We start from the raw sequence: 24,685 nt of genomic DNA on the forward strand, positions 1-24,685 counted from the left end.
CAATTGTTGGCACTAAAAGTTCACACACTGCATAAAACAACATTTACCATTACAACAGTGAATGATATTTCCTTACTGCTGTAAAAAAAAAAAAAAAAAAAAATCTAACCACACATTACAGCAAATCATTAGAAAATGGCTAATTCTTAACATAAAATGTACTGAGTTAAGATGGCATGACAGGCTAGTGTCCTAATATGTAAGAATACCGCAGCCTTTTCCCAAATCAGTTATATTATGCCTATATAAGCAGATATTGCTTTCTAGTTTTTATATCATGACTAACATTCCTTAAAGCAGAAAAATTATGCTTAATACAGACCACATTAAAATACAAAGTTTTACTCAAGAATAACAGATCTCAATTACTTAATGATTTTTCAATAGATAAAAACAAATTTTTAATAGTAGCTATATGGTCCATAATTCTATGAAAATAGTGACATTATTTAAAAATCTTTAAGTCTATCACTTGCAAAGTTTAAGAGGTGAAAGTCTCAAGTCTGAATCACTACCAAACACCTCCATATAAGTACTACTAAGCTTACATATCTAGGGACCATAGGACTGTTAATAAATAGGAAAGTTACATTAAAAACAACACACTCACAAAAAGGGAATTGAGGAGAGGGGGGAATGTATGAAAACTGACATCTTACCAGAGAAAATTGATAATGTACAAAAATTATTGCTCATAACATGCTGAATATTGTTATTTTTTAATAAATACTTAAACAGTTTCAGATTTTGTTTCTGTGTAGCAAGATCAGACAACCTTCAGAATTTCATAAGTTACCAGACCATATCATCCCAAAACAGTTGCAGAAACCAGAAATATAAACAAATACAGACATGCACAGGCTTGGGATAACAGGCACCAAAACTAAAAATTGTCAACAATATCAGATATGTGGCCAACCAGCGGGGAAGAAAGCCAGCCAGATCTGTTTTTCTAGTCTCAGAGGCCAATATGTATACTGCCACACAAAACAAAAGCACTGACTTAAATACAGATGAAGGCAACTAGCATACTTACCAACTCATCCACAGAAAGGATAGACTTAAGAAAGAAGAAAACAGTTCCATAATCAGAAAAACTGACAAACACTGGCAAAGTGAACTTCTAGAAAATGCCATAAAATAAATGCAAATATCAGTCTTATTCTGTCAGAACACTATTAATGAAATGTACTAGGTTTATTAATAAAGGACACAAAAATAAGTATGGTATTAAACAAAAAAGCCTATGTTGTACCAATTTCTGCATCAAAGTATGCATTGTAAGGAATAAATCATTAAAATTCTTAACTTTGTTAGAAAATTACATACATTAATTTCCTTATGAAACATAAGTATTGCAAAGATCTACAAAATCTTGAAATACAGTAAGATTGCTATAAAGATTTCCAAATTTTGTTGGGGAAGAGATCATTGCTTTTCAAAGAACAATAAAATACAGATTTGCTTCTAAGCCTTTTTGAACCTAAACTAAGGGTTTTACCTGATAGTTAAATTATAATTCAGATTTACATAGCATCATAAAATACTTTTCAAGCTATATACTACACATCTGGTATTCAGCCACTTATGGGACGTATGTACATAAGCAGCAAAAAAATATATATAATGCGCTGCAAAACAGGAGCAGGAGATACATTTTTGACCAAAGTCACTTTGGTCAAACTCTTATAAACTCTTACAAAAAGTACCAAAAGAGCTTTCATGTCCATGCAGCACAGACTGGATGTTAAAAAAAAGAGATCGTATCTGAAAGACGTTTGTAGAGTAAACTGCATGTAGTCAACTGTTGAGCAACCTTGAATGTTTAGGTTTCAGATTAACAGCCGTGTTAGTCTGTATTCGCAAAAAGAAAAGGAGTACTTGTGGCACCTTAGAGACTAACCAATTTATTTGAGCATGAGCTTTCGTGAGCTACAGCTCACTTCATCGGATGCATACTGTGGAAACTGCAGAAGACATTATATACACAGATTATATACACCTGGATTGGTGCTGGAAATGGCCCAACCTGATTATCATACACATTGTAAGGAGAGTGATCACTTTAGATAAACTGTTACCAGCAGGAGAGTGGGGTGGGAGGAGGTATTGTTTCATGGTCTCTGTGTATATAATGTCTTCTGCAGTTTCCACAGTATGCATCTGATGAAGTGAGCTGTAGCTCACGAAAGCTTATGCTCAAATAAATTGGTTAGTCTCTAAGGTGCTACAAGTACTCCTTTTCTTTTTTCTTGAAAGTTTAAATATGTTTTAATTCACCAATGTTTTGCATAACTTGGAGTTTGTCAAATATGCATTAATAGTAAACTGCATATCAACCTTCCCACATGCTCTAGTAAGAGAAGTTGTATACTGGGCAGAGAGGGAGGGAGGTTAACATATGCAGCATTATATTTTTCAGTAACACGTTGACACGGTCTCCCTTCAAAATACCTCCCCTGGGCAGATTCAGACTGATAGAAGGTCACCACTAAAGCTCTTTTTAGCCTAAAACTCAGATTTTCAATTTTTGTCGTCATCTAAGTAGCTCCAATTTTGCTTGCTCAAGCTCTTCAGCCTTTGTAGTTTCTAGATCTAAAACAGTTTAAAGGACAGTTTCTCTCCACTAAAATTCTATGAAATCCCAGAAGACAGAGTAAAGCAAATTCAAAAGATAAGCCTTGTGGTTTATAAGAAAGGGGAAGAGGCAAGGCACCATACTGAATTAAAGACAAAATGTCAGCCTAGATTTTTAATGAGTACAATTTCAACATAGATAAATCCTGAAGCTTGTCTATTTAAAAAAAAAAACTACCTGAACCAAATGGAAAAATATTATAGTTCTGTGCTAAAGCCACAAAAATGACTGTCTTTAAAGTTAAAACTAAGGAGTAAACTTTCCCCATATTGTTTAGGGATTTATCTACGTTGAAACTGTACTCATTAAAAATCTAGGCGTATCTTTTGAGTTTGCTTTACTCTGTCTTCAGGATTTCTGTATTTTAATACACATTAAGGTAACAGGAAAACTTTCCATGTACGTTGAGGCTTCACAACTTGAACTTGGTAGAGAAACAATCTTCAACATGGTCATAGACAAACATGGCTTAAGAGCTGTAAGAATTATAAAGTGTGAAAACAATGTTCAGAAACCAGGTCAGAGTCCTGCAACTCAGATAGCCTATACAGCCACATACCAAACAACAGAACCACTAACCCAGGAACTTATCCTTGCAACAAAGCCCGTTGCCAATTGTGCCCACATATCTATTCAGGGGACACCATCACAGGGCCTAATAACATCAGCCACACTATCAGAGGCTCGTTCACCTGCACATCCACCAATGTGATATATGCCATCATGTGCCAGCAATGCCCCTCTGCCATGTACATTGGTCAAACTGGACAGTCTCTACGTAAAAGAATAAATGGACACAAATCAGATGTCAAGAATTATAACATTCATAAACCAGTCGGAGAACACTTCAATCTCTCTGGTCACGCAATCACAGACATGAAGGTCGCTATCTTAAAACAAAAAAACTTCAAATCCAGACTCCAGCGAGAAACTGCTGAATTGGAATTCATTTGCAAATTGGATACTATTAATTTAGGCTTAAATAGAGACTGGGAGTGGCTAAGTCATTATGCAAGGTAGCCTGTTTCCTCTTGTTTTTTCCTACCCCCCCCCCCCCCCCCAGATGTTCTGGTTTAACTTGGATTTAAACTTGGAGAGTGGTCAGTTTAGATGAGCTATTACCAGCAGGAGAGTGAGTTTGTGTGTGTATGGGGGTGGGGGGGATGTGAGAAAACCTGGATCTATGCAGGAAATAGCCCGACTTGATTATGTAAAGAGTTGTCACTTTGGATGGGCTAGCACCAGCAGGAGAGTGAATTTGTGTGGGGGGGTGGAGGGTGAGAAAACCTGGATTTGTGCTGGAAATGGCCCACCTGATGATCACTTTAGATAAGCTATTACCAGCAGGACAGTGGGGTGGGAGGAGGTATTGTTTCATATTCTCTGTGTATATATAAAGTCTGCTGCAGTTTCCACGGTATGCATCTGATGAAGTGAGCTGTAGCTCACGAAAGCTCATGCGCAAATAAATTGGTTAGTCTCTAAGGTGCCACAAGTACTCCTTTTCTTTTTGCGAATACAGACTAACACGGCTGTTCCTCTGAAACCAGCCTATACAGAATGATTTTTATTTTATTTATTAAAATTCTGTTCATGCTGTACCCTGAAACCATGCTAGCTGTGATTAGTAATGAGAAAGAATGTTTCTTGTTTAGATCACCAGTTAAAATCCAGAGAACACTAACAGAAAAAAAAAATGGCTGTTTGGTGGCATTTGTCAAATAGTTCCTCAAAATGTGTTTTACAAATCACCAGTGGTGAATGGAGTCTTTCCTGATGATCTGTTGAATTAAACAATAAGACTGAGATGGGAGGTGGCCCAGTTTGGAAATACGAAAAAAGGAGGACCACTGAAAAAGTTTCAGTCTTATCTCTAGTAGTTACCCACACCACAAAAAAAAAATCCCACTACCCTTGAGTGGAGTGGAGAGGGAGGGAGAGGAATGGGTGTCTCCTCTTTTTCACAATGCAAAAAGAAGTCCTGGTTATTTTTTGTAAGATATGCTTATTTTTCACATTAGACGTTCAAAGATCTTTTCTACCCCAGGAAAACTCTTCAATTAAGAAAACTGCCTATCAACTTCTCTTCATTCTCCACAGAAAACCTTCACAAAAAATTAATATTTCCAATATTTCAAAAGTTAAAACACCAACTCTCAGAGCTTATTTATATTACAAAAACAAAAAAGCACAATCTTAATTTTTTCCCACTACAGAACTTTAATACAATTTCTTTGAAATTATTACATATGTATTTCAAAGCAAACAGCCTACAACCCTGAATGTTGATAGACATCTGTTTGGGACTCCTCTCTTTCTCTCTACTGTACTTTTCCAGCTATAGTAGGTTACTAACTCATCATTTTAGCAGTCTCCAAAATAAATAGTATAAGAAATTTAGGTAACATATACTTGTTTATTTTAAAACCGGTGTTCAAGTAAGTTTGTGCCAGCAACATTAACATTTCACCACTTACACAGTCAATAAAAAAGTGTAGTTTGAACTTTTTCCTTTAATCTATGATACTCACCAATTTTGCTTTAATTGCCCCAGAATCAACACTCTGGCCAGTTTTGGCATGCAACTGAAGTTGAACGGCATGGAGCTGCAAAAGCTGATCATGCACCTCTTTTTCCAATACTACTTTCTCAGCCTGAGTTTCTGTCAGTTCAGATTTCAGATCCACCAGCTGCGCCTGGAAGATATCAGGAGTCCAACAATGAGTGTAATTATTAAAATTTTGTTTCTCATTATTATAAAATGGAGTCACATTCTACACTATAAAGGTTTCAGATGCACAGGTAAAATAAGGATGGAATTGGATTCTTTCCATGAGTCTCTCATACCCCTCTAAGGATTCCTTCATTTACAACATATTTTCTTCTCTAACTCCCAGCACACAAACACAACCACTCTTCTGAAGAGTGAATGGAACTTCCTTCATAATCCATTACAGGTTAACAACAAAGAAAATGAAGCCTCTGCATAAATTCCTATATAGACTCCCATGAATTAAAAGCACATATCCACAGAGATCTTAGTAAGACTACACAGATTTCTTCTGATACTGAAAATTTCGAATTATAGGACGAATCATAGCCTCCCTACCTTCAACAGAAAATATCTGTTGACAGGGCAAGCCAGAATTTGCCCTAAATGCCAAGAAAACCCGAGTAATTTTTAAAAACTTGTTTTAGGATGAATAGGCTTCTACAAAAGAAATCTACTTCTACAATCAAGTGGTTTTTAAAATCCTTTTCTAAATAAAAACTTTGTGATTTATTTGCAAAACCATATCACTCTCTCTAATAAAGGCATTATTGATGTCTCTGTTTTAAATACTCTACTCTCAAACAGAAAAAATAATAGTTGAACAAGATGTTTAAAAGACACCGTCAATACTCAAGGTGATGTACTACTAAGCAGATTTCTTTTTTAAGGTCTTAACATCAAAGAGCCCAATATAGCTACCCTCACAATTTTGCCATAGACCTAGAGAAGCAGGGTTGGGCTTTACCTCAGTGACATTTGCCTACACCATACTCCTTTTTAATGTATCCTAACTACTAACGTAATAAAATGTATGTTTAAAATATTCTTTTGCATTTTAACTCTAAGACTGAAGTCCTATTTATTCAAAAACAGGTAAATCATAAATAGTAAAAACTTCATATATTGCTCCACCACTGTCCAGCCACAAATGCTGCACTTGATCTATAAAATACAATTCTAACAGCACGAGGTTAGTTCATACAATCTATTAAATCCTTGGCTTCTCTGTTCAGATTGCCAATCAGTAAGAATTGTGGCTATTGGTTCTGTGATGTGGACATAAGTCCTTTGGGAACCATACTGAGAGCAAACTCATTCACATATGCCAAACACACAATCTATTTTTTAAAGTATAAAAACAAATAAATAAATGGAGCTGCTCTAATACACACATGAGATAAAGTGAAGAGAGAAGGAAGTAACCTATTCACATACACATGATAAATTCATAATTCCATCTCATATTTTACAGTATCACAAACATAAGTATTCAGACCCAAGGGTGACACAGAAGGTAATATAACTGGTGGCATATCACAAATACTGTACTGAAAATAAAAAAATCCTAAACCTTTAGTCCGTCATACAATCATACGCTTTTAAGAAAGCTGACCACAAATCTCTAAACTCATCTCTGAAAACTGATATGTCACCTTTTTCAGATCAGGCAGCCTACTCAATTCTAAGAATCAAAATAATATATCCAATAGATAAACTGATTTCCAATACTGTAAGATATTTCCACTCCAACAAGGAATGATGGCAGTTTATTATAGTGAAGTGGCTGCACCACTACAGTTAAGTTGTGTCAACAACTTCTATTTAAAGGTTGACCTTTCTAAGCTACAATCAACATGGTAAGTCAGATCCCTTTGAAATTTAGTGTGCATCAGGAGGGTGCCGGATAGGGTTAGTGACCCACATTTGGGGTCAACTTAGCCAACTCCCCAGAAACAATACCATGTGTACAATTTAATAACCACTTCATAGCCATTTACAACTCTTACACTTTACACAACTCCCAGGACACCTTCTACAACTACACTTTCACTTAAAGCACTAGAATCCTCTCATATTCCATCTTACAGTGGCCTTTGTAATAAAAGCCCTGTGCCCTGCTACTGACATAACCTACACGATTCTGCATTAAAATGCTGCATATTGTGTCCTCTCTCCTTTGCTCACACACAGAGGGTGCAAAACGTAGATCTTATCTTATCATAATCACAGGTCTATCACACAGCTCAAAGTAATTCACGAATGTCGTCAAATCAAAAACACACCTTTACCAAGCAGGCCCAATTATTTCCTCCAATATGTAGGCCTGGTCTACACTACAGAGTTTGGACAATGTAACACAGCTTACTAGGACCTAACTCTGTAAGCATCTACACTGAAATGTAGCTCCCACCAATGTAACTTGTCCACTACACTGACTTAACTCCACCTCCGCTAGAGGCGTAGCGCTTAAGTTGATGTAGTTAATCGATGCAGTGTCGCTGTAACACACTGAGTTGCTGACATTGACTGGCTGCAGAAACTGTCCCACAATGCCCGACCCTGGGGATGAGAGTGAATGGATTTTAAAAAGAGATGAAGAGCTTGTACATTTCAGCAACTGTGGGGCTGGAAGAATAAAGGTACGTGCAGTAAAGGGGCATATTGAGATACTGCTGAAAGAGGGCAGAATTAATTACATGGACAAATTTAACTGCATTTTCTGGTTTTGCTCACCTCAACTTTCTGCAGGGAGACCACCCAGCAACCTTAACTTTGGGTTAATGTAGGGGTTTTTTTGCCACGAAACATTATATCAGGGATCAGCAACCTTTGGTATGTGGCCCGTCAGGGAAATCCGCCGGTGGGCCGGGACGGTTTGTTTACCTGCAGCGTCCGCAGGTTCGGCTGATCGCAGCTCCCACTGGCTATGGTTCGCTGTTCCAGGCCAATGGGGGCTATGGGAAAGTGGTGGCCAGCACATCCCTCAGCCCACGCTGCTTCCCACAGCCCCCATTGGCCTGGAACAGTGAACCGCGGCCTGCGGAAGCTGCGATCGGCCGAACTTGCGGACGCTGCAGGTAAACAAATCGTCCGGCCCACTGGCAGATTTCCCTGATGCGTCACGTGCCAAAGGTTGCCGATCCCTGCATTATATATTAGTCCTAGTAGCTAGTGCCCTTTATCCATAGCATTGCCAACTCCCACAATATTATGAGACTACTACAGAAAATCCCATGAAGAAATTAATAATTCTGTATCTAGGGCAGAGTTTGGATAAAGGGTAGTAAATAATGGTGGGCAGTAAATAATGCATGACCACACACTGAATGAGAAGAAAAAAAAATATTAAATAGCTACTGATTAAGTGAGGATGAGGATAGCGTTCTGTGGAAAAATAGCATTTGATCATTGTGATAAATAGTTCAGTTTCCCACAATATCTTTGAGAAACCTTATGAAGTCTATTGCATTGAATGCAAAGTTTATGTGTTACTGCAGGATTGGAGGTAACTTCTGGGGAGATTCAGGGGGTGGGGTGGAGACATGGTCAATACAAACCGTGGGAAGCTTCAAAAGGACTATTTTAAACAATGAGCCCAACAAGAAGGAACTTCTTAGTCAAAGTTAAGTGGGTTTCCTATTAAATACCTAGAGGGAGGTGATTTCAAATTCCTACCTCCAAACCCAACCTTTTGAAGCTACGTCCTGAGGAGGGAACCTGTTCCTGGCATCTGAATATCAAAGATTGAAGCTATATAAAGAAGAAACTGACTTATTCATGTGTTCTTGTTATGAACATGCAACCACAGAAAAATCCATGTGGGATCTGAAGGACTGAATCCCTACCAGATCCCTTTTTGGAGCTGGGGGTGATCTCTGATAAGCTCATTATCATTCATGTAGGTTCTTTTATTTTTTAATATGTTTTCTCTGTAATGCTTTTACTTTAAGAATAAATGTGCTTGCTTATAAAATGTTGTGAGTAAACTACGGTGGACAATAACACAGTTTATCGCCCCCCAGTGCAGACACTGGCTGTTTAGGCCATCTGGCTTGCTGGGAATAACACAGTGTAAGCAGGGAACCGTACAGCCTAGAAAAACCGTGGTCAAGAGGGAGAGACAGACATGGGTCTCCGCCAACGAGACATGACAGCAGGGGAGCCAGAAACTTTTAAATGGGTGCCTTGGGTGGACCACAGAGGGGGAATACAAGTGCAGTTACTCTGAAATTGCAACGATCTTGTAATTAAAGGCTGTATCAGAATGCATATACACAAAGGGGCTGAGTCAAGCTTACATGCACAACCTTACCAATCTTTTAATATCGTTTTTTAAAAATATGTATTAGAAATTACAAGACAAAGGAAAAGTGTCATATCATGTTATGAGAGGCACCCATGACTGTCATGGAATTTTCAGAGGAACCAATCAGGAGAAGCAGCATTGAAAAACAGAATGTTTAGTTTTAAGATCAAAACAGTTTGGGAGAAGCCATTTGAACAGCTATAATGGTAAAACAGCAGGTTTGGCCCTGGAGTCACAATGAAGGGGCTACTTTATATATTTATTAATCATATCATATCCTTTATGTAATCTGCTGATTCATCCACAGGGAAGAGCTCTAAATGATTGGCAATTCCACTTCCAAATCTTTATTTTCCTTAAATTGCAAATGTACTGCAAGCATAGTGTATTTTTGTGCATCAGAAATCTCATTAACTTCCTTGGGTGCACAATGCAGTTAATGAGGGGCATTAAGTACCTGTATTTTGATGTATTAACAAATATCCTGCTTTTCTAACTGCAGTATTTACAGGAATAAACCTGTCTTCTGTTTGTTAAAGTTCTTTTAGCTTGTCACAGTAGGAACTGTTGTGGTTTCCTCTCTATGAAGTAAACTTGTGTAATCCCAACTAAACTGAAGAATGTATAAAGGAAACCAGTGAAGTACACTGTGGCACAAAATAGGCATATCACAGCCTTAAAAAAATTACAGGACAATTTATTAGCAATATTTTGCCTGGTATCGATTTCTCTTTCATAGCAATAGGAGCTCAGGAATATGGAGAGCACACCTCTTAAAGCAAACAAGCATGGCTAAGCAATTTTTCACTTGGTATCATTTTCACCCTTGACAAACACACTGCCTAAAAATATATAACCTATAGGACAGAAAAATCAAACATTTTTAAAGGATACTAAAACTATCCACTATTTTAACCTTATTAAAGACAACATAATATATGTATCATAGCAAGCTATTATCAAGGTAGTCAGGCAGCATAGGTCTCAGCAACAATTGTTAGTTAAAAAAACCAACCATGAACTAATTACAATGAACTAAACCAACTGGAAGAAATATTTAGAGGTCTAATACTGCTGATCCAGCCGAGAAACAAATATGTGTAGTGCTGCAATCCATCAATACTAGAGGCAGTCAATAAAAATTAAAATGGCAACAATATTATTAAGGGCTAACATGCCATGCAAGTGATGGGAGGTGCCACTCTGAATACTATTTACACTACGAAATTGACTCACTTCTTCCAGCACTTATCAGCAGTGGTTCATGCTGAATTGGAGCAATAAAAAGTCTGACAGCTATTGTAAACAGGACACAACCAATGTTTAGCACCATTACAGAAAGCACGGAAGAAAGACAGTGGGGTCTATTGGATTGGGCACTGGACACTCAGTATTGGACTAACTTGGTTCCCAGTGAAACCGATGGTAGTTTTACCACTGCCTTCAATGGGACCAAGTAAGGCCAAATGCTGAGCTCTTTTGAAGAAAAGAAGACGACGGGGAAAAAATCACTTTTGGGGTCTATTCTCAGCTCTGCTACTGACTCACTGTGTAAACTTGGATAGGATATTTTGGCTCAGGCCCTAACTTCACTGAAATAAATCAAAATGTCTCATTTACTTCAGTGGGCAATTCATGAGGCCTTTAACCTCTCTGTGCCTCGATTTCCCCAACTTCAAAATGGAAATGATACTACAAGTATTTTGAGATCCATGGGTAGAAAGGGCTAAGTATACTGTTATTAGTGTTGACAGAGATTTAATGAAGTTCAAGGGCTCAGGGAAGAACATCTGCCATTAGCAGAAAAAGGAAATTTCTGAACTATGAATATTTTATGTGTTTCAGTTTGATGGGAACCTCTAAAAGAAAATATTGTGAAGTTATAACTATCTATGGAATAGACTAAGAAGAAAGGAAGACATAACCAACAAAAGGGCCTCTTTTTCCAATGTGCATTTGGTCCATCAAGTGAGGCTCTCCAACTTTTTACCACATATATTCACATTTTTCTTCATCTCCTTTGATTCACTGTCCCAAGTAGAATCCTTTACACATTCACTTTAAAACTGTTATCCCAAAGAACTTATACCTCTGCAAGGTTACAGCTTTCTAAAGCATCTGTGAGCAACATTCTGTTTCAGAATGAGTTACTGCTTTAATCACTGTCATCACTTTGACCTATATCAAGCTACTTTTTAACCCTGAAATGCAAGTATCCTATTTTTAGTTAAACTGAAGGTCCACATCATCATCATCATCATCATCAACAATGGAATGATCTTGACTCTGCAATAAGGCAATGACCCAGAAGAAGAAAAATTTTAGTTAGTTTCTGGTAAGTCTTACTTTTTTTTTTGGGGGGGGGGGGTGGAGAAAGAGGGGATATACTTTTACTATTTGCCAGAAATTAAGTAGCACTTCTTAAAAAGGCATTTACAGCTACAAGATATAAATGAAAATTTCTCCCATTGAAAATATTCTTAAAATTTTAAACATGACAATTTTGCCTGTTGTGCACAGGGAACAAAATAATCTCAGAGTTAAAATTCTATTGTTTAAATACATTCTGAGCTATTTTGCAAAGGATTCAAAAATATTGTTGGAAATATTCAAAGCCTGCTTCTCTAGACAGAAATTGTTCTATTTTTTATTAAATGGGTTTCTTTATTTACTACTTTCAAACATTTATAAGATAACATCAACAAATCATCTTAGTATAAATGCATTCTCTGACGTGGAAAAATAGTCAAACTGCCTATGTTCTAATTAAATTGTTTTAATTTCTGTGATGATTATATTTCAAGTTCTTGTATAGTTCCATAAGCATTTTACCAGGAACGGAGGTGGGACTTTATAAAAATGCTAGCATTATTCAGTCAACAATGCAGTTCTTTTTTGATTTTTTATTGGATATCCTGCGTCAGCTCCTCATATTTAGACCTCCCAGAAGATCAATTTAGGAGCACCCAGTCCACTTATTCATTTTTTCCTAGCAAGGTAAGTGTCAAAATGATGAAGCTTGATTGAAAATTATTACTTATTTGTATTACCATAGCACATAGGAGCCCTAGTTACGGACAAATCCCCATTGTATTTTGTACAGCATCTAGCACAAGACAGAGAATTTACAATCTAAGGTCTTGTCTACACTGGCACTTTACAGCACTACAACTTTCTTGCTCGGGGGTGTGAAAAAAAAAAAACATGCCCCTGAGCGCAGCAAGTTTCAGAGTTGTAAAGCACCAGTGTAGACAGTGCACCAGTGCTGGCAGCTACACCCCTCGTGGAGGTGTTTTTTTAAAAGAGTGCTGGGAGAGCTCTCTCCCAGCACTCTGCCATGACTATACAAGCCATGTTAAAGCACTGCTCTAGGACTATGTGTACACTTAAACTGCTACAGAAGCAGTTGTGCCACTGTGGCGCTTCAGAGTCAACACTCACTATAGCAATAGGAGGGATTCTCCCCTTGCTGTAGTTAATCCACCTCCCTGACAGGATTCTTTCATCAACCCAGCGCTGTATATATCAGGAGTTTCGTTGGTTTAGCTACATAGCTCAGGGGTGTAGATTCTTCACACCCCTAAGCAATGTAGCTGGGTCACCTAACTTGTCAGTGTAGATCTGGCCTTAGCATTAGATAAAAGACAACAGATGGATGCAGACAGGGAAGTACAAGAAAACAATATTGGTCAGAATGATACACAGTGGTCTCAGTACACAAGCAGCCTAACTGACGTCAATTTTTTTGCAGGCATCCCAGCAAATGAGTTTTAAGGAGGGATTTGAAGGCGGATAAAGAGATAGCTTTAAGGATGTTTATGGGGAATGCCTCACAAGTGTGAGGGGCAGCATGGGAGAAAGCACACAAGTATCTGTTTGAAAACTTAACAAGTGAGCAATGGAGGTGACATCATATGTACATTGGAGGTGGGAGTCAACAGCTCAATACCAAATGAGATAATAGATAGGGTGGGGATTGACTGTGATGGGCCTTGAAAGTGTTTATAAACAGCTTATTTTTGATGTAACAGAGAAGAGGAAGCCAGTGGAGAGATGCAAAGGGGTATCACAATTAAAGCAATAGGCTAGGGAAATGATCTTTGCAGCACCATTCTGAATGGATATGAGAAGGGCAAGATTGCATTGTTCAAGCCCAAAGAGAAGAAAGTTGCAGTAATCAAGACACAAGATGATGAGAGCTTGCACAAGAGTTTTAGCAGTATGGATGCATAAGAAAGGTCATATCTTATAGAAGTTATGCAGAAAGAATCTGCAAGATTCAGATATAACCTGGATTTGAGGACCTAAAAAGGTCAAATATGACATGCAGGTTATGGGCCTGAGTGACAGGCAGGATGGTGATGTTATCCACAGTGATCAAGAAAGGAGGAAATGAGGAGGGCTTTGGGGAAGATTAGGAGCTCTGTTTTAACCACACTAAACTTCAGTTGATGGCGAGACATCCATGAGGAGAGTCAGACACAGGCCAAGCGGAGACAAGTCTGGAAAAGAGAGGTAGATCTGAGTGTCGTCATCATAGAGATGGTAGTTGAATTCAGGTAGATGACACTACCCAGAGATAGGATGTAGAGGGAGAAGGGAACATAGGACAGCTCTATGGAACCCCACAGAAAGTTGGGAAGAGAATACTGGAAGGCTTCCAAGGACACAGGGAAGTTGGCTTTGTTCTACCTTGACAATTCATGCCATACATTAACTCCTATTCTCACACCAAACTTCTGAACATAACCACGAACTATATCAAAGTGACTAAGATGCATTTCTTAATGCTTTTATGAAGTTTGTAACCACTGAGCTCTCATATCATTGTAAGGGTAACTCACGTTAAGACATTTAATTTATTGTAGAAGTACTGTGAACATGACCAAAACAAACATATATTAAAAAAGGAGAAACTTTTATTGAATAAAAGAGACCATGATCAGACAAAAAACAATTTTTTTTCAGTTTATTAGTTAACCACCAATAGTGTGCTTGACACTGTTAAAAAAAGGCACTGTACATTACTTCAAAAATGCTTTATGCAGATACAGGGGTCCATATATGTGGACTTCTTTGCACGATCAGGACACACATCTGTTGGAATGTAGTTAAACACTTCAGATGTTCTGTGGTTGAAGGGAAAGCAGTGGATGTATTGTTTCTTGACTTTAGCAAAGCTTTTGACACGGTCTCCCACAGTATTCTTGTCAGCAAGTTAAAGAAGTATGGGCTGGATGAATGCACTATAAGGTGGGTAGAAAGTTGGCTAGATTGTCGGGCTCAACGGGTAGTGATCAATGGCTCCATGTCTAGTTGGCAGCCGGTGTCAAGTGGAGTGCCCCAGGGGTCGGTCCTGGGGCCGGTTTTCTTCAATATCTTCATAAATGATCTGGAGGATGGTATGGATTGCACTCTCAGCAAATTTGCGGATGATACTAAACTGGGAGGAGTGGTAGATATGCTGGAGGGCAGGGATAGGATACAGAGGGACCTAGACAAATTGGAGGATTGGACCAAAAGAAATCTGATGAGGTTCAATAAGGATAAGTGCAGGGTCCTGCACTTAGGACGGAAGAACCCAGTGCACAGCTACAGACTAGGGACCGAATGGCTCGGCAGCAGTTCTGCGGAAAAGGACCTAGGGGTGGCAGTGGACGAGAAGCTGGATATGAGTCAGCAGTGTGCCCTTCTTGCCAAGAAGGCCAATGGCATTTTGGGATGTATAAGTAGGGGCACAGCGAGCAGATCGAGGGATGTGATCGTTCCCCTCTATTCGACATTGGTGAGGCCTCATCTGGAGTACTGTGTCCAGTTTTGGGCCCCACACTACAAGAAGGATGTGGATAAATTGGAAAGAGTCCAGCCAAGGGCAACAAAAATGATTAGGGGTCTGGAACACATGACTCATGAGGAGAGGCTGAGGGAACTGGGATTGTTTAGTCTGCAGAAGAGAAGAATGAGGGGGGATTTGATAGCTGCTTTCAACTACCTGAGAGGTGGTTCCAGAGAGGATGGTTCTAGACTATTCTCAGTGGTAGAAGAGGACAGGACAAGGAGTAATGGTCTCAAGTTGCAGTGGGGGAGGTTTAGGTTGGATATTAGGAAAAACTTTTTCACTAGGAGGGTGGTGAAACACTGGAATGCATTACCTAGGGAGGTGGTAGAATCTCCTTCCTTAGAAGTTTTTAAGGTCAGGCTTGACAAAGCCCTGGCTGGGATGATTTAATTGGGGATTGGTCCTGCTTTGAGCAGGGGGTTGGACTAGAAGACATCCTGAGGTCCCTTCCAACCCTGATATTCTATGATTCTATGTGTGTGAGTGGAGGGGTGGGGGGTTACTTTTTTTCACAACAGTAGCCTCTCCTCATGTAACTTATATCAAGTCTCCATTAACTAATACATAGTTTACAATTCCACATCTGATTTTGGCTATTAGTCTTCTGGCCTGCAGGCTGCTGTCACTACTTGTATCTTACTAAAAGCTAAAAGGAGTACTAGTGGCACCTTGGAGACTAACCAATTTATTTGAGCATAAGCTTTCATGAGCTACAGCTCACTTCATGGGATGCATTCAGTGGAAAATACAGTGAGGAGATTTATATACACACAGAACATGAAAAAATTGATGTTATCATACACACTGTAAGGAGAGTGATCACTTAAGATGAGCTATTACCAGCAGGAGAGCGGAGAAGAGAAAACCTTTTGTAGTGATAATCAGGGTGGCCATTTCCAGCAGTTAACAGGAACGTCTGAGGAGCAGTGGGGGGTGGGGGAAATAAACATGAGGAAATAGTTTTACTTTGTGTAATGACACATCCACTCCCAGTCTCTATTCAAGCCTAAGTTAATTGTATCCAGTTTGAAAATTAATTCCAATTCAGCAGGCTCTTGCTGGAGTCTGTTTTTGAAGTCTTTTTGTTCTAATATTGCGACTTTTAGGTCTGAAATTGAGTGACCAGAGAGACTGAAGTGTTCTCCGACTGGTTTATGAATGTTATAATTCTTGACATCTGATTTGTGTCCATTTATTCTTTTACGTAGAGACTGTCCGGTTTGACCAATGTACATGGCAGAGGGGTATTGCTGGCACATGATGGCATATATCACATTGGTAGATGTGCAGGTGAACGAGCCTCTGATAGCGTGGCTGATGTGATTAGGCCCTATGATGGTGTCCCCTGAATAGATATGTGGACACAGCTGGCAACGGGCTTTGTTGCAAGGATAGGTTCCTGGGTTAGTGGTTCTGTTGTGTGGTTGCTGGTGAGTATTTGCTTCAGGTTGGGGGGCTGTCTGTAGGCGTGGACTGGCCTGTCTCCCAAGATTCGTGAGAGTGATGGGTCGTCCTTCAGGATAGGTTGTAGATCCTTGATGATGCGTTGGAGAGGTTTTAGTTGGGGGCTGAAGGCGATGGCTAGTGGCGTTCTGTTATTTTCTTTGTTGGGCCTGTCCTGTAGTAGGTGACTTCTGGGTACTCTTCTGTCTCTGTCAATTTGTTTCTTCACTTCAGCAGGTGGGTATTGTAGTTGTAAGAATGCTTGATAGAGATGTTGTAGGTGTTTGTCTCTGTCTGAGGGGTTGGAGTAAATGCAGTTGTATCATAGAGCTTCACTGTAGACGATGGATCGTGTGGTGTGGTCTGGGTGAAAGCTGGAGGCATGTAGGTAGGAATAGCAGTCAGTAGGTTTCCGGTATAGGGTAGGGTTTATGTGACCATCGCTTATTAGCACCGTAGTGTCCAGGAAGTGGATCTCTTGTGTGGACTGGTCCAAGCTGAGGTTGATGTTGGGATGGAAATTGTTGAAACTAGTGTTTCTATAATATAAGCATGGCTTAACAAATCCTCTACTCCATATCTCAACAGCAAGAATTAAACTTTTCCCTGGAGGGTGGGGACTCATCCACCAATTTCTGCAGAAACTTATTTTTCATTTAAGAATATTTCTAGTCTTGCAGTTAGAAAATACACCCTCCAAACATGAACCAAGTATAAACTAATATACAGTACTGTCTTCCTGAGTGTGAAAAAAGAAATCTTAAAGCCATGTCTACAGCTTCTGTTTTTCAGGGGTTATTTCATTTATCACAATTTATTTTTAGCAATTGTTGAGTTCTATGTAATATTCAGGACTTTCTATGAATAATCTCTTTATAATGTTCCCTAGTGCACTTTAACATAGTTGTGATGGGATGTATAAATGCTGAGCAGACAGGGAAAGGGTTATGGAGGCTCTGTGCGCTAAGGTAGGTTGGTAGGGAGGAGGGCTTTAAAAGGAGGAAGCTACAGTTGGCAAAGGGGAAGCCCCGGGGCAAGCCTGACAGTGAGAGACCGACTTGGCTACCTTGCTATGAGTCCAGTAAAGCCGTTACCCAGGCACCCCTGAAGTAAGATACTGCCACTGACCTTTTTGCTTACCCAGGGAGGGACTTGTTCTCTGAACTTTTGCCTTCCCACCACACCTGTAAACAAAGTAAGCAGGCCCACCAGGGTGTGGCCCACTGCAAGGACTAAGAGCAGGGGCGGGCAAACTTTTTGGCCTGAGGGCTGCATCGAGTTTCTGAAGTTGTATGGAGGGGCAGTTACAGGAGGCTGTGCTTCCCCAAACAGCCAGGCACGGCCCGGGCCCCACCCCCTATTTGACGCCCCCCCGCTTCTCGCCCCCTGACAGGCCCCCCAGGACCCCTGCCCCATCCAACCCCCACCCTGTTCCCTGACTGCCCACAGACCCCCTGCCCCTAACTGCCCCCTGCTGCCCCATCCAACCACCCCTTCTCCTTGACTGCCCCCCCCATCAGGGACCCCTGCCCCATCCAACCACCCCTTCTCCTTGACTGCCCCCCCCACCCGGGACCCCTGCCCCATCCAACCACCCCTTCTCCTTGACCGCCCCTGGACTGCCCCCTGCTGCACCATCCAACCCCCCCTCTCCTTCCTGACGCCCCCTCACCCCATCCCCTGCCACATCCAACCACCCCTTTTCCCTGTCCTCTGACTTCCCCTGGAACTCCTGCCCCTGACTGTCCCCCGCTGCCCCCCTCCTTCCTGACTGACTCCCTGGGACCCCTGCCCCCATTCAACCCCCTGTTCTCCGCTCTCTGACCTCCATCTACACCCATGGACCCTGACCACCCCTCCACCGAACTCCCCTGCCCTCTATCCAACCCCCCCGCTCCCTGCCTCCTTACTGCGCTGCCTGGAGCACTGGTGGCTGGTGGTGCAGCTGCACCAAGACAGGCAGTCGCGCCGCGCAGCACAGAGCATCAGGTCAGGCCGGGCTCTGCAGCTGCGCTGCCCCAGGAGCTCGCTGCTCCACCACCCAGAGCATTGCGCCGGCAGAGCAGTGAGCTGAGGCTGCGGGAGAGGGGGAACAGCGGGGGAGGAGCCGGGGGCTCAGGAATTGGGCAGGACGGTCCCGCGGGCTGGATGTGGCCCAAGGGCCGTAGTTTGCCCACCTCTGACTAAGAGTCTGGAGCCTGGACTGAGCCAACCCTGTGGTGGTAACTGGGCATCACAAGGAGCCTCAACCCAGCTAGACAGGTGCCACACAGACTCCTTTTACAATAGTACTGTTTCAAACACAACTACATTAAAGTGCATTAGGGAACCTTTAGTACACACCAGCAGAGTCTAAACAGACCAATTAAAGTACAACATGTTAGTGCGCTTTAGAAATCACACCCTTGTCGTCTGCATTACTGCTCTGTGTAGACAAGCCCTTAGATACAAGGTGTTTCCGGTACTGGATAAACCCCTTTTCAAAATTTTTGTACTGGGGTGGGTTTTATCAGTGTTTATAGGTTAAAACTGAAAAATCAGAAGCATAAGCCATATTTTATGTTCTGAAAATCTCATGCTTCAGCTGATCACCTACAGACACCGGGGAAGGAATTCCCTCCTCCTCCCCACCCCCCCCACATACACGATGTATTCTGGGTTTTTTGTAGTCTTCCTCCTCTGAAGCATCAGAAATTGCCCTGGGCTGAAGAAGAGACACTGGAGGAAGTAGGCTAGTGCTCTGAGGTGGTACTGAGAATTTTCTCAGGTGCTTTACTGATGGGCCTTGCTCATATGCTCAGGGTTTAATGGATTGCCATATTTAGGTCAAAGGAATTTTCCCACAGGTCAGATTGGCAGGATGTTGGGGAACTTTTGTCTTCCTTTGTAGCAGGGGGCATTGGTCACTTGCTAGGATCATCTGGATGTATCTCACTAACTCAACTCCTTGCTAGTGCAAGAGCCTCAGGCACTGGTGCACCTCAGTCCTTTCTGTTCTCGGTCTGTGCCACACAATAATTTAGGCTCCTGAGGACTGTACTATTTCGATCTAATTTTGGTTGTTGGGCATGGCATAGGGGTGGCTGGGTGCTGTGTAGTGGCCTCTGATGTACAGGAGGTCAGCACAGATGATCTGGTGATATCTTCTGGTCTTAAACTCTGAAAAGAGATATGAATTGCATAAGGCCCAAATCCTGACCCCATTATGCAGATCAAGCAGCAATGTTGTAAGCTGGAGAGTTCCTCCAGGGAATGAATCCTTCCCTTCCCCATTCCAGTGCACACTACAATAGAGAAACTGTTCTGTGCCTTCTGTTTCAGTATTATACAGGGCTTGTAAAACAAAAAAGCAATACAAATTGTATAGCCCCCACATCTCTACATTTTTGTTTATGTCACACATTTTGTTATGGTTGCGATTTTTCTGAAGGGAGGAGTGCTGGTTAACCTATTTTTTTCTTCAAAGGAACTACTATAATTCAGAAACAATACGGTTATTAGTATGGGCTCAACTTTGGAGACATACACAAGTGCAAAATAAATTCAACGCACAGCCTGACTTGAAAAAAATATACTTCCTACTAGTCTGAGGCCTACACTTACCTGCCAAAGGCAGATACAAGAAATAAGTGTGGTCAGACTCCACTAAACAACACCTTGAGGCAATGTGTTCATGAGAAGCATAGCCCAAGATGCTGGAATTTTTAGTGTACCTGGTCTGCTTGAAGGCTTCATCTTTAGATCAGCCGCTGGCTAATAGTTACCTGATAAATTTCAGAGAGTCACCTTCCTCTACCTGCTGGAAGAGAGAGAACTCTTTTGTCTCTATATTCTTCCTCCAGAGCCCCTGAGGATCTAAGAGGGATCTCCACTACTCTACCCTTCTCCCAAGGCCACCACAAAAAAGGGACAATGGAAGATACTCTATTCCTTCCTTAGCCTCAATTATTTGAGTCCTCTTTCCTGGTGAATACCTCCAATACCTACCTCTGTTTGCTACCTTCTCAGGCAGTACAGTATCAAAATCAGGGCTTTGGATTGGAGCCTGGAGCAGTTCCAGAGAGGCTGAGCTGCAGGTTTTTGCCTGGAGCTGAAGCGGAGCTGGAGCACAGCTCCAAAGCCCTGATCAAAATGACATGATGTGTTCTAAAAAACTGACCAGAGTCTTGTTAATTGCACTCTGTTCCTAGCAAAGACAGATGCAGCAGGAGCCATACAAAAGCTGTCTGTAGCCTCAGAAACATAAACACTACACATTTAAAACAATAACCGGTAAGAACTTTAATGTTTTAAAAAGAAATCTTAAGCTCTCCAACTTGCCAGAGAATGCTTTCTATTTTGCACAGGTATATAAAATTATGAGTGGTGTGGAAAAAGTGAATAAGGAAAAGTTATTTACTTGTTCCCATAATATAAGAACTAGGGGCCACCAAATGAAATTAATGGGCAGCAGGTTTAAAACAAATAAAAGGAAGTTCTTCTTCACTCAGCGCACAGTCAACCTGTGGAACTCCTTGCCTGTGGAGGTTGTGAAGGCTAGGACTATAACAGGGTTTAAAAGAGAACTGGATAAATTCATGGAGGTTAAGTCCATTAATGGCTATTAGCCAGCATGGGTAAGAAATGATGTCCCTAGCCTCTGTTTGTCAGAGGGTGGAGATGGATGGCAGGAGAGAGATCACTCTATTTTTACCTGTTAGGTTCACTCCCTCTGGGGCACCTGGCATTGGTCACTGTCAGTAGACAGGATACTGGGCTGGATGGACCTTTGGTCTGACCCAGTATGGCCATTCTTATGCTCTTGTGCTCTTACGTGAATGAGTGAAAGGATTTTTTTCAAGCTCCAATTTACACAATATGACATTTATAAATAACATTTGTGTCCTGATTATCACAACCACATAAAAGAATAGGACAAACTTTATTTTACTATGGTGTTTCAGTGATTTCAAACTGTTAAAACATTCAGTTAAAGTTTAACACAGGAGCTCCACCATTCTTGTAACCCCGAGAAGAACATAAAGAACATGCTATGCTGATACAAACAGTTGTATTAAATACAAATATTTTAGACCACCACAGCTAAATATTAAGGACCTAAATTAATGCTATAATCCAAACAAAACAAAGAAAGTTGAACTGAATTGTCCCTTAACTTTAATAACATTTAAGTATTTCATACAAATTTAGCAGACAGTAGTGAACATACCCTTAACTTCTGACTCACTTTGGCGCAATTTAAATATATTTCCATACACCATAAAAAATGGTATGTGACAACTAGTACTGATTTGCTTGTTCCTCAGGTCAAGTTGAAAGTCCGGATGAAACATGCTGAAACATTGGTTGGAGGACTAAAGCAACAAACAGCATCAGCTTTGTCTGTTGTGCTGAAGCCCATTCTGGACACATGACTTTTTGCAAGTTTGCACTCTTTTTCCCTTGTAGTAAACTAATAGCTAACAAGCTAACAATAAATATAAACTTCACAAGGAGTTGTTTTGGTTGGATATAAGTGAGATATCACTTAATATTCATATTTATAATAAATAATTTCCATCTCTACTGTTAGAATGGAAATACCTGTTCCTGCTGCGAGCTATTATCGTTGTGTTTTTATTTTGTTTTATGTACTGATTGCTATCATTGTTTTCTACATAATTGTAGTTTTACTCTGGACTTGACTTATCATATTATTTGTACTTATTTATAAAAATACAGTTCAGAATTCCTTTTTAATCTACTGTAACTCTTGCTGGCAATTTCAATATTATGTCTGTATCACAGGAGTATTTTTTCAAGTTGCATATATGTTTTAATTGTATACCAAGAATACCCATACCTTCTAAAAACCGTTATGCTCCTTATTATTGATGTCATTATTTTAAGAGTGTTATTAACTATACAAATTTTATAATTCGGTGAATACAATTTAAAAACAAAACACTAGCACGCTAGCATTTACTCTTTGGAAGTTCAACTTTTCTTTTTTTGTCTTGTCTTTTACACACACTGATTTCTGAAGCACAAGTCAGGTAATCAAAACTTCTTAGACAAAATTCTGGGATTTCAGGAACACGAGAATATGGATTAAGTGCAGCCAATCCCTTCCTACAAGCCATGAAGATGGATGAGAAACTTATAAACTTAAACATGCATACTTCTGATGACTCTTATGAACCTGGATTTATATCAATGATATTTAAGAATACAGGCATATCGTCGCCTCCACTTCCCACATCACAAAAAAATAAGGTCACATCCCTGGATATAAAGTTAACTGGACCAAATATGATCCAGTGGATGTTCCAAAAGACCAGATCACATTCAGTACCAACACTTCCATGCCAACATACACAGAGAGCTAGGAGTAAAGCTGAGCGCTGATTTATCTAAAATGGTCTCTTTAAATAATGAGAAAACTTAGAACGACATTTCAAAAGAATGTATGCTGGCAACATTTTTAGATCTCTTTATTAGGTTGCACTGAAAATACAAAAATAAGCATTACAGACATGGTTCTTTGATTTACTGTTAGCTGAGTAAGACCCCAAACCTGTAATTTAATCTTAATCTGGACTTCACACTTGTACAGAAACCAATGGGGCTCTGTATGGATACAGGGTTCCACCTGCATGTTTGTTTTGGGGTTTTTTGGTAAGACAGAAACCTTACTGTTACCTATATATGATTATTTAATGCTCCTGGCCAGCTGAGTTAACAAGTTAATTGTATATGAGTATTTAAGATGCTGAGCAGTTATTATAATGGGCCTGATTCAGCAAAGTACTTAAGCCTACGAGAAAGCATAGGAGGCTACAATATTCGTGTGTTTAAAGTTAAACACACACGTGTTTTTGCTGAATTGCAGCCTCTGTTACTTTAAGTACAACTGATTGTCAGGGCACCTTAGAGGTTTTGGTGTGGCCTCTTTAAAGACAGTTTATGGAAGTGCAAGTCACAGTCTCATAGTTAAGGATGAGTTCAGTTTTGTACTGGAAACGCAGGTATTCAAACACTGTTACATACAAAGAATAGAGTGTAACCTCCAAAATCGCAACATTTACTCTGAGTACAGAATACATTTTAAGAATTTATAAATAAATCCATTAGCCTAATTACACAAAGATCCTTTAATAAAGGTAACACCCTATCTCAGACCACTTTTCATCCAGAATGATCTTAACAGTGGAATAACACACATTTGAAACACCCTACAAGCTAAAATTCACTGAAATTTCATACATGGACTACAGTAAAATATTGGGTTGTTTTTTTTTTGTTTTTTAACAAGTAATGGTCATTTCCCCCCGCTATTTTTCACAACAATTTCTTTTTCAGAAGAGACTGATAAATAATGTACTATAGGGAATTTCTTGAACTATTTCAAAATGGCTGTCATCTCCTATTGTTCTCAGTGGGCCTGAGGCCTCACGCATTCACAGCCAAGATGCCCTCTTTCAAAACCACCACCATTGTCCATTTTTCCCAATAAGAGTGAAGCCAAGATGACTTCCAGAAAGATTGTAGCAATAGGAGGCTTACTTAACCTACTACCCTGTACTGACATGAAGAAAAACAATGAAAACAAATCTATGCCTTTACAAATCAGATTAAACTAATGTGGGACTACAGACACTATTATGGACTAATCGTAACTGTATACCTATTGCATGTTGTCACTACAGGGAAGAGTTAAGGTTGTCTGGGTGTCTTAACTATGCATCTCCGTTTGGATTTCTTTTAAATGTAATCATAACCTGAATTTCCTGGGTCTGCAATACCAATTTTACTACAGCATCCCTGGAATGTTTTTTATCCTTAAATTACTGACTATCTTAAAGTTTTATATTGCTGCCGTTCACTGTAGTAATATCTAAGTGCTGACAATATGCAAACATTTTT

General features: G+C 40.1%; 1 protein-coding gene across 2 annotated transcripts in view; it reads right to left on the bottom strand.

Annotated features, from left to right (window-relative positions):
- GOPC (golgi associated PDZ and coiled-coil motif containing) overlaps positions 1–24,685 on the bottom strand; it is a 59,729-nt gene that overhangs the window by 30,326 nt on the left and 4,718 nt on the right. The window contains exons 2-3 of one of the 2 annotated variants that reach the window (XM_048844702.2): positions 5,170–5,334; positions 1,037–1,060 (exon numbers count right to left, since the gene is read on the bottom strand). In XM_048844702.2, coding sequence (XP_048700659.2) covers positions 1,037–1,060; positions 5,170–5,334 — 189 coding nt within the window. The remainder of the gene's footprint in view (positions 1–1,036; positions 1,061–5,169; positions 5,335–24,685) is intronic. The other variant, XM_048844703.2, reaches the window with a different exon arrangement.

The sequence above is a fragment of the Caretta caretta genome, chromosome 3 (genome assembly GCF_965140235.1).
Source record: "Caretta caretta isolate rCarCar2 chromosome 3, rCarCar1.hap1, whole genome shotgun sequence".
NCBI classification, from domain to species: Eukaryota; Metazoa; Chordata; order Testudines; family Cheloniidae; genus Caretta; species Caretta caretta.